This window comes from Leguminivora glycinivorella, chromosome 12 (genome assembly GCF_023078275.1).
Source record: "Leguminivora glycinivorella isolate SPB_JAAS2020 chromosome 12, LegGlyc_1.1, whole genome shotgun sequence".
NCBI classification, from domain to species: Eukaryota; Metazoa; Arthropoda; class Insecta; order Lepidoptera; family Tortricidae; genus Leguminivora; species Leguminivora glycinivorella.
In genome coordinates, this window is record NC_062982.1 from 2,772,228 (window position 1) to 2,783,423 (window position 11,196).

The following is an 11,196-nucleotide window of genomic DNA, read 5'->3' on the forward strand; positions in this document are numbered from 1 at the left end:
GTAACGTAACTACCACAGTGCCAGCAATTATCACAGTAGTTAACGCCAGACGACCCGTGAATCATATACAAATTTATTTATCAAATATTTCTGACAGTTAAATAAATAGGCGCCAAGTTATTTTAGGGGAGGCCCATCTATTCGCTTCATTTTTTATAATTTATCCCTTTTACTGACAAAATGGATGTGCCAAAGTATATTTTCCCACCACGTAGAATAGGTTCGAAATCGAACTTCGAATCCCGGTAAGGGCATTTATTTGTGTGATGAGCACAGATATTTGTTTCTGAGTCATGGATGTTTTCTATGTATCAAAATATAAGTATTTGTATATTATACATATACATATATATCGTTGTCTGAGTACCCACAACACAAGCCTTCTTGAGCTTACCGTGGGACTCAGTCAATCTGTGTAAGAACGTCCTATAATATTAATTTTATTTATTTTTTATTTAAGAGGGCTTTCATGTGAAAAATAGTGAAATCGCAACCGAGCGCTTAATCATACCGTGTGTGGTATCAAATTAAAGGGCTTTTTGAGTAGTTTACAAATATATTATAACATATAATAGGACTTTTCTACTTGGTCGAACAAAATATGAGAAAATGTCGAGAAGTGGTAATAATTGTGACGGTGAAGGCTTGTTTTCAAAAAATTGCCAAAAATGTATAATAGAAATTTATAGTCACTAAGGCATAAGAGCAATTTTAGTAAACGTTGCAGATTAATTTAGTACGAAAATAACTTCTATGTGATGTAGATTTTCAAAGAAATTGTCACTTAATTTTAGTTAATTTCTGAAAAAAAATTACTTCGTCTTAGCCTCGTTCACTCTTCAAAACCGTATAATAAAAATGTAGTTTGAGAAGTTTGTAGTACAGGATTTTTTTTTATACTACGTCGGTGGCAAACAAGTATACGACCCGCCTGATGTAAAGCGGTCACCGTAACCTATGGACGCCTGCAACTCAAACAGAGTCACATGCGCGTTGCCACCCCATTAGAAACTTGTACATTCCCTTTTGCTGTGTTAAGTACACAGCAAGAAGGAGTGTACAAGTTCCAAGGAGGGTTCGGGTTGCCGACGACTCAAAGGACAATAGACGGAACAAGTTAGTCCCGTAAGTCCACCCGTCATCATCACACCGCACCCTCGTTGAGCTCTGGCAGCCTTACTCACCGGCAGGAACACAACACTATGAGTAGGGTCTAGTGCTATTTGGCTGCGGTCTTCTGTAAGGCGGAGGTACTACTCGAGTTGGGCTCTGCTCTAGATTCGAGCGAGACGATATCCGCTGTGCTGTGCCCTACCACACAAAGCGGTAGGATATACGTATTATAAATTTACCAGTTTCAGTATTCAAAACTGTCCAAATTTTACAAATAAGATCGATTAATTCAGCGCTATACGCGGGTTTTCCTAAACGTGCATCAGATAAAAATTCATAATTAATTTAGTGAGTCAGTTTAAAAAAATCCAGTCTTATAAGAATCAACATAATAAGATTCTCTAATTGAAATTTGAATTAAATATATCTGTTAGATAACGGAAAGTGTAGTATTTTACCGACTAATTTTACATTATTTTGACGTTTTTCTTGAAAGCAGCCTTAACTCTCGCCATTTTCTTTTTCCGTCTTTTCGGGCAGTTTTTATCTTTCGAAATTAATGTTTACAGGTGTACTCCATCCTGATGTGTCAGCTACTCATCACTATGGGTTTCATCACACTCTTCACCTACCACGAGGGCTCCAAGCTGTGGTTCAGAGAGCATTCCTACATGATGTAAGTAAATAAATACTGTAAGGACATCACTAGTCGACGTCCCCATCCCTACGCATCGCTTCCAAAAATGGCGTCAGACGGACTCGTAACGTCACTTCGTATCGTAAAAACACCAGGTCACCACTTAATCATACAGTTTATTAGTAAAAATAACCCCTGTTGACTTATAGAAATAAGTCCTTTTGAAAAGACACTCCTCATTTGTCTTATGGTGGTATATTAATTTTGATTCTCTGTTTTCCAGGTTCGTGGCACTAGCCGTGACTATAGTCTGCCTGATCGTGATGGCGTGTTGCGGTAACGTGCGTCGTCAGGCGCCGATGAATTTCATCTTTCTGGGCATCTTTACTGTCGCGGAGAGCTTCTTACTCGGAGCTGTGTCTAGTACTAAAGCTCCTGAGGCGGTAAGTTACATTTACTTGTCACAACTCGCCCAGTTAGGGCCAGTTTCATCAACAGGGACCGTACTTTTCATGCCGATGACATTAATCTGACGTCACGCTCCGTATAGGGTGATCCCAAATAGTTTTATTGTAAATTATTAATCATTAGTCGTCAATCATTTTAATCGTGTACAAATTACTTCAAATACAGTAGTCCATTTACATATGGCATAAATAATACCTACTTGAAATGTGAAACGTGAATAAAATTATTTGATTTGTTTTTATACATAAATTTAATTAAATAGTATTTATTAACAACACATTACAATAAATACGTAGAAAAGAGAATTTCTCTCTAACGTAAAGCACACCATCCTTCTTGCATTCATTACCATGCAAAGAAATTCATAACTTAAAATGATTGATGACTAATGATTAAGTAATAATTTACAATAAAACAATTTGTGATCACCCTATATGAGCGTTGGAGGCAAAAGTGATTTAAAAGAGATCGCTAACCATTTCAAAGAACAGTTCTTTGTAAAATCGCCGCTCGGACCATCTCTGGAGATGAACAGTGCTGAGGTTATTACGGAACCGGTTGGTCCGTGTTTTACGGCTAAGGATGTAGCTAGAGCTATTCGTTCGATTTCCAGAGGCAAGTCCCCGGGGCATGATGGCCTCAGCATTGAACATCTCCAGTATGCGGGTCCTCATGTCTCAAGGACGTTAGCGATGTTTTACACGCTGTGTGTTAGACACTGTTACCTACCTGAGGACTTAATGAGGACTATTGTAGTCCCTGTCGTAAAAAATAAAACTGGAGATTTATCCGACTCCTCTAACTATAGACCTATTTCCCTTGCGACCATTATAGCAAAGGTGTTTGACAGTTTGCTTAATGCACAGTTAAATAAGTACGTGCACCTAAATCACAATCAGTTTGGTTTTAGACCTGGTCTATCCACTGAAAGTGCGATACTGTGCCTTAAGTATACTGTCAAATATTACGTGGATAGGAAAACACCAGTCTATGCTGCCTTCTTAGACCTATCTAAAGCTTTTGACCTGGTCTCCTACGATGTGTTGTGGAAGAAGCTGGAAGTTATTAAAGTACCCTCTGAGACAATCCGTATACTTAAGTACTGGTATGGGGGCCAGGTCAATAGTGTTAGATGGGCAGGCACGATGTCGGACCCGTACAAATTGGATTGTGGCGTGAGGCAAGGCGGGTTAACCTCGCCCACACTCTTCAATCTGTACGTGAATGGACTACTTGAGGCGCTGGGTAAGATGCGTGTCGGCTGTCATATAGATGCAGTTTGCGTAAACAATATAAGCTATGCAGACGACATGGTTTTGCTTAGCGCGTCGGCTTGTGGCTTACGTCAATTGTTACATGTATGTGAGAAGTACGCCCATGAACACGGCCTTAAATACAATGTAACAAAAAGTTATTTGATGGTATTTGACCCAAAAAATCGGATAAATGAGGTTCCTCCTATTTATCTCAATGATGTTCCACTTGAGAGAGTGGGGAGCTTCAAATATTTAGGTCATATTGTTACGTCTGACCTTAAAGATAATATGGACGTAGAACGAGAACGGAGGGCTCTGTCGGTTAGGGCAAATATGATTTCACGTAGGTTTGCGCGGTGTACAAAGGAGGTAAAGCTTACCTTATTTAGAGCGTATTGTACTTCCATGTACACATGCAGCCTATGGAAATTCTATACGCAGCGGACTTACGGAGCCCTTCGGATCCAGTACAACAACGCGTTCCGGGTATTGATGGGGCTGCCTCGTTTCTGCAGCGCATCAGGGATGTTTGCAGAAGCGCACGTGGACTGTTTTTATACGACTATGCGCAAACGGTGTACATCCCTGGTGCGCCGGGTGCGGGCCAGCCCCAACCCTATCCTGTGTATGTTAGCGGATAGATTGGACTGTCCGTATATGCGACACTGCTGTGAAATGCATGTTTCCAGCAGTGAATATATATTGTAATTATTATTATTAGTTTAAGTACTAACATTTTAAACGTAAGCTTACTAACAAATTGTATGAGTCATTAGCTACTCGAAATAAACAATTTCATTTCATTTCATTTCATTTCATTTCATATATGGAGCGTGACGTCAAATTGATGTCATCGGCACGAAAAGTACGCTCCCTGTTCATCAACCACATTTGACAGATACATCATCATCACGCAGTAGACGACTATGGACTTCCCATACAAAAAAAATTAACGAGCGCTTTAACGGTGACAGACGGTTTAATGCAACCGGTCCTTACGGTTCCAATGTTTTTATGACTTACTGGGTAAGTATCCATACTAGTTCATACTACTGTTGTGTCTGTTTGTTTGTCAGTCTTTCACGGCAAAACGGAGCGACGAAATGACGTGATTTTATTAGGAGATAGTTGAAGGGATGGAGAGTGACATAGGCTACTTTTTGCCTCGTCCAAACCCCCAACTTCTAAACTGTAATAGATACCATACACTAAAGAAAAAGCGATCAAGCCCACTGGTTGCGAAGCAGGGAATCGAACCCGGGTCTCCAGCTATCGCGGCAGCGATTCCCGGCTTCGCCACCAGTAGGCTTGATCGCTTTTTCTTTAGTGTATGGTATTTATTTCAGTTTATAATTTATAGCAGTTAAAAGTTAAAAAAAACAAATAAAAAAATAAAAAAAATAATTTGATTTGTTCCCTACACCCCCAACTTCTGTTAAATGGGGAGTGGAGCGTTCGTTAAATTTTATTGTATGGGAAGTTCTATAGACGTCTGCTGCGTGACGGTGATGTAAATAAAATAAATAAATAAATAAATCAATTTTAATTCAGGCAAAAAACCCATATGAATGACAAAAATAAACATCGAAGTAAAATAAGACAATACAGTGTATAGAACGTGTAAAAATACAAAAAACAATAATTAAGTTAAAATACAATATAATAAAATAATTAAAAGCCATTACATTTCTACAATTAGATACACCTTAATGTTTACTAACTTACTTCCGGTTCGCATCTCGATGCAAAGACAGCCAAAACCTACTAATAGGACTGTTTAAGTCCTCACTACAAGTGGCAAGGATACAGTTTTCAGATCTGCGCAGCCTATTCCAAAAGGATGCAAAAGGATGATGTGTCTGTCAAATGTGGTTGATGTAACTGGCACTACATCTGTCTTCGCTTAGTATTCGTGACTTCGCCTGGCTTTGTCATCATTCGCCTATCATTATTAGTGAGTCAGGCGCCGATGAATTTCATCTTTCTGAACATCTTTACTGTCGCCGAGAGCTTTTTACAATCTATTCTGACACCTGGTTTTCCATTCTTTTTAGCATTACTCAGTCTATTAAATTTAAATTTATTGTTTTTGTAGCTTTAAGTGTGTAGTCCTAAGTCAGCATGCTTTTTGTAATTTCTATTTTTTAAGCCGCTATGTCTTTGGAAATAATACAAATGTTAACGACTTCCACGATACAGGCTAAGCCTAGTGTTGGAGTCACTGCCAACAACAACAACAACTGTTTAATTTATTCATTTTGGTAAATAAATACTTTTCCTTTTTTTTTTTTACTCGGAGATGGCAGTCTACTGTAACTGTTTTTTTCCAACTTGGAAAAATCTTTATATAGGATATCAAAAACAGTAATATATTTAGGTATACTAAAAATATGACTAAACAATTAAAACTGTAACATTAAAACTAAAATTAAACCTAAAAATAAAACTAAATAACAAGCTACCTATGAAAATACTTAACTACAAAAATAAAACTGTTATTAAGAGAAACCCCCGTCCAAAAGTTCGGCCTGCGGCAAGGACCATGACACTGGCGTTTGTATTGCAAGAGAAATACGTTGCCAACTATACATTTTACTTAAAAAAAAAGTAAAAAAAAAAAGTAAAAATATTATATAACAGTAACAGTTGGCAGTGACTCCCACACTAGGCTGATCCTGTATCGTGGAAGTCGTTAACATTTGTATTATTTCCAAAGACATAGCGGCTTAAAAATAGAAATTACAAAAAGCATGCTAACTTAGGACTAATTTACACTTAAAGCTACAAAAACAATAAAGACTGAGTAATGCTAAAAAGAATGGAATAACCAGGTGTCAGAATAGATTGTACTTCAACAGTAATTATTTATACATACTCGAACTTTGTTGCAGGTGATGATGGCAGTGGGAGTGACGGCGGCCGTGTGCCTCGCGCTGACGATATTCGCGCTGCAGACCAAGTGGGACTTCACCATGATGGGGGGGTTCCTTGTGTGCGCCACTGTTGTGCTGCTATTGCTCGGTGAGTGAACCTTCATCAAATACATAGCTCTGTATAGACAGATAAAGTCTAAGAAAAAAACGTACCTCAGTACCATACAGAAAAAGGTACAGTGGCCTAGATGGCATTACACCTTTGGGGTACGCTCAGCTGGATGGCGCTAGTATTAATATTTGACATCTTAAAACATATCAAGCTAAGAATATGGGCCAAATTGTCAAAACTGAGGTTCAAAAGTTTTAAGCCTGTGTCCAGAGATGGCAGTCTATGCACTGTGATTACACATTTTACTTCGACGGTAACTCTCTATAATACTCGACCCTCTTTGATAAAACTGTATGCCATAGCGCATGCTTGAAGTCAATAAGGGTCGGTTGCACCAAACCGTCTGTCACGTCCTGTATGGAAAGTTCCATAGACGTCTACTGGGTGACGATGATGTGTCTATCAAATGTGGTTGATGCAACTGGCTCTAAGTCAGAACACATTATGGCTCATCATTGGCACCAAAATAAACGATTATTTATTTCCAGGCCTCGTCGCAATGTTCGTCCGCAACAACATTCTCCAACTTGTTTACGCGTCGATCGGAGCCCTAATCTTCTCCATGTACCTCGTCTACGACACGCAGCTCATGATGGGCGGCAAGCACAAGTACAGCATCAGCCCCGAGGAGTACATCTTCGCTGCGCTCAACTTGTACCTCGATATTGTTAACATCTTCATGTACATTCTCACTATTATCTCAGCTTCGAGGGATTAAAGCGTTGTCGGCAGTAAAAGCGAAGTATGTGGCTCTTTGATACCGCGTTTAAAGCTTTTTTTTGTTGCTTTTGGGTGTAGCTATAGTATTAGTAGTATCTCTTTGCTACCCTTAATTTGTACCTCGATATTATCAACATCTTCATGTACATTCTCACTATTATCTCAGCTTCGAGAGACTAAGCGTTGTCGGCAGTAAGAGCGAAGTATGTGGCTCTTTTATACCGCGTTTAAAGTTTTTTTTGTTGATGTTGGGTGTAGCTATAGTACATCTTCGCTGCGCTCAACTTGTACCTTGATATTATAAACATTTTTATGTATATTCTCACTATTATCATTGTCGGAAGTAGAAGCGGAATACGTGGCTCTTTGATACCTCGTTTAAAGTTTGTTTTAACTATTTATTTATAATTGTTTCGTTGATAATGGATGGCATGAGTCGTGAAGAGCACTTCTTCGCTATGGTTAACTTGTGTCTCGATATTATTAATATCTTCATTTAATTTCTTACTGTCATACGTTTCTAGGAATGGAGGTAGCGTTGTCGAAAAGGAAGCAGAGTATGTGGCACTTGATTTTGATACCGCAATGAAATGTTTATTAAACGTCACTTTATTAGGTCTACGGGTTACGGTAACCACTTACTACGGGTCGATAAATTAAAATATTGGAGTTACAAAGGAATCTCGACGAAATTCGAATAAAAAGTGTTTTCTCATGTATTAGTATTTATACAAGATTAGAAGCTAATTATTTTTTTTATTATATGAACATATTAATTAAAAACATCATATACTTGCTTGTTAGACTTAAAAGACCTTTAGACGCGGTATCATGTTTGAGAGAATTTAATTCTGTAGGGTAAACTACCCAATGATTTGCACTGAATCTTAGCCATTTGCAACCGTTTAAAAAGCTTTAAGACCGTTTTAGGTGGTTAACAATAGGGTAGTTTACCCTTAAGTGAGCAAAAAGGTGACGAAAACGCACACGATGCAAGATTTTAGAATTTTGAATAATAAAGACAATAGACTTCGAAAAAGTAATTTAAATCGTAGTAACATTTCATTCAAGTAATCGAGTCTTGCTAGATAGTGCATAGTTTGTCGTCACTTTGGTTAATAGTCGTCATCTTACTTTAAAACTAACGAACACAAATTATTAACACATTTTCGGGTAGTTACCAACCAAATACGAAACCAAGAGTTGTAACTAAGGGCCCATTTAGACCGTATGAGAACTCGCATACGAATTTTATTGCGGTTTTTGATGGCTGTGCAAAATTGTATGTAACATCAACAGCGCGCAATGTAACTGAAATAGCATGCGAGTTCGCACGCCGTCTAAATCAGGCCTAAGCTACCTCTTATTTGATCGTGTAATATTTTTATTTACCCTTAATTGTCTTAAGGAGCCTTTTGAGGGTTCATTTTGTTTAAATTTATTAACAGACTATAGTTAAAGCATTTGTATTATTAAAGTAGAATAGTGAGGAGTAATGGTGTTTAATCCTTTGGCTGCCTAGAACGTCTATACACGCGCATAAAATAAAACCTCAATGCCATGACGCAAATGAACGTCAAAAATTACTGGATTTTTTAAAAGTAGTTTTTCAATCGAAGAATTCTCTTATTTTTTGGTCTGTGGCGGTCAAAAGGTATATTATTTTGTGATTCTCAATAACTTTTCGTGTATTTTGTATATCGTTACATTGTGTTGCTTGAAAAACTCAATCACTGTACTCATTTCTCTGGCATGAGATTTAAGTAATTTAAAGTTATAATATAAAATGCGATCGGTATTATTTGGCATCTGTAACTATAATTTTCTGAGTCTTTGTATTTTCTGCTTTTTTTAAAATATTTATAATATTAGTAAACATCGAATATTTTTTCTCGAAATTGAACTAGGATTTGAAGGTCCATAATAAATTATACTTACCCTAAATTATGATTTTCATTATTTCTGAAAGCAATAATATAAACCTGTATAAAATACTAATATTCCTATCTATATATTACCTGTAGTAATCTATAATATATCTTAATCTAAATGCAGTCTGGCTCTGTCGCGCCACTACAGAAGAGCGATAGAGCGAAAGAGAGCTGGCTACGATACGCTTGCGAAGCGTAAGCGATTGTGGCGTTGTCTATATAGGGATCTCGTGGCCCATTTCACAACAGTGACTATTGTCAGAAGTGTTCATTGCTTGTTAAACAAGAAAATATTGTCGTTGAGTTACTATGTTACTTATCAACCCAGAAATAAGCACAGCGTCAAGTGTCAATGTCACTGAAGTGAATTAGCCCACTGATTCCAGTGATGTTGGTGTTGAATGCTTGATTTGATGGTATTGTGGAGTAGAGAGCGGATTTCAAGTAGCGATTTAAATATTAATATGGATATGACCGCCATATAGTATTCACACACCGTCTCACTGTCCAAAGTTTGGGGAAAATATTTGTGTACCTACCTCTTAAGGTTTCTTTTGGTATAAATAAATTTAAAAAAATGATATTTATTTCATGAAATCACAATTTTATTTTTTCTACACACAAAAAAATGTATCGGAACATAAAAGTAAAACCATTTTTGGATGCTTTTGTGAACCTTGGGCAAAAATTATGATGATGATAAATAAATAAATGTTTGTTAATTTTTTAAATACTTTATTTGGGCAAGACTCAAAAAAATCGTGAGTTCAAACCTCATCGCCATCCTGTAGTCCTAAAAATTCTGTACAAGAAAAAAATACAAAAAGATAGTCATACAGGGTGGTCTTTTTTGAGACCAGTGCCCTATAAAGAGTTAAGTTCATCTGCTTATATATTTTTTCTGCACACATTTTTTTGTGTGTTAGAAAAAAAAAATTATGCCAGTCATATCCATGTTAATATTTAAATCGCTACTTGGAATCCGGTCTCTAGTGATGAGACTGAAATGATGGATATACATATATTTACTGTTGATATTTGTGAAGAGGAACATATATTTGTAGATTCCCAGTAGTAACTCTAAAATTGAACTTTATGTATGGTTTAGAGTTCATAATAAGTTTGTATGGTTATTGTACTGGGAAAAAGCTGTAGGTATTTTTTTTTTGTGGTGACTGTAGTTGTATTGTAATATTTGGTCCTAGTTATTTAAACAAAGGGTTCTAAATTAACTTACGAATGTATTTAACTTATCTTAATATGAACCCTGAAATAATATAAAGAAACGACGTGTCTTATTTTATTGGTATTTAGAGTCATACCAAGCTAATTCTGCATTTTGGAAAATGACTGGTTACTTACTATGATAACATCCATTTTTTTATGAGTGCAAATTTTAGCTTTGACTTTGACTCTAAATTGCTATTATTTTTAAGATGAGCACATCGTTTGCGTAAACGCACACATCACGCACGCGGTGTGTCGTCTCTCATAATGACCAATACATTACAACATGCGAGTGCGCGTCCATTCTATTCAATATACTCTATGTGCGCGTCTACGCAACGCATCCGATGTGAACACGTCTTTTGGTTGCGTTACTTTTGATTTGTATTTTATAATGTACAAACTTAAATTATTAGTGTTAGTACATAAGGCTTTATTAAATGTAATATTTGGGTCAAACAGATTATAATGTATGGGTAGGGTTGTAAATAGAAAAAAAACCAAATGTTTTTTTTCAGAATTGTGAAAAAAAAACATGAAAAAAAACCGAGCACCATGGTTTTTTTTCTAAATATGGTTTTTTTTTCAGATGAACAAATAATACGACAATAACGGTTTTTCGTGAGTTGTAACGTGTTTCAATAACAATAAGGTACATTTTAATTCAATTAACACTCAGTATACAAACGTTTATTGGGGAATCCCCGATGCTGCGTGTAGCGTGGAGAGGCGGTGGTGTTGCCAACAGTAAATAGTGACAACTACCAACTACAAATTTCGTAAAACTTACTTTTATAAG

At 36.8% G+C, this 11,196-nt stretch overlaps 1 protein-coding gene across 3 annotated transcripts in view; it reads left to right on the forward strand.

Annotated features, from left to right (window-relative positions):
- The window catches only part of LOC125231607 (protein lifeguard 1-like), a 34,641-nt gene extending 26,755 nt beyond the window's left edge, over positions 1-7,886 (forward strand). For all 3 annotated transcript variants that reach the window (XM_048137071.1, XM_048137069.1, XM_048137070.1), the window contains 4 exons: positions 1,683-1,789; positions 2,034-2,193; positions 6,366-6,495; positions 7,008-7,886. In XM_048137071.1, the coding sequence (XP_047993028.1) occupies positions 1,683-1,789; positions 2,034-2,193; positions 6,366-6,495; positions 7,008-7,237 (627 nt within the window). In that variant the 3' untranslated portion in view covers positions 7,238-7,886. The remainder of the gene's footprint in view (positions 1-1,682; positions 1,790-2,033; positions 2,194-6,365; positions 6,496-7,007) is intronic.
- Positions 7,887-11,196: the final 3,310 nt, after the last annotated feature.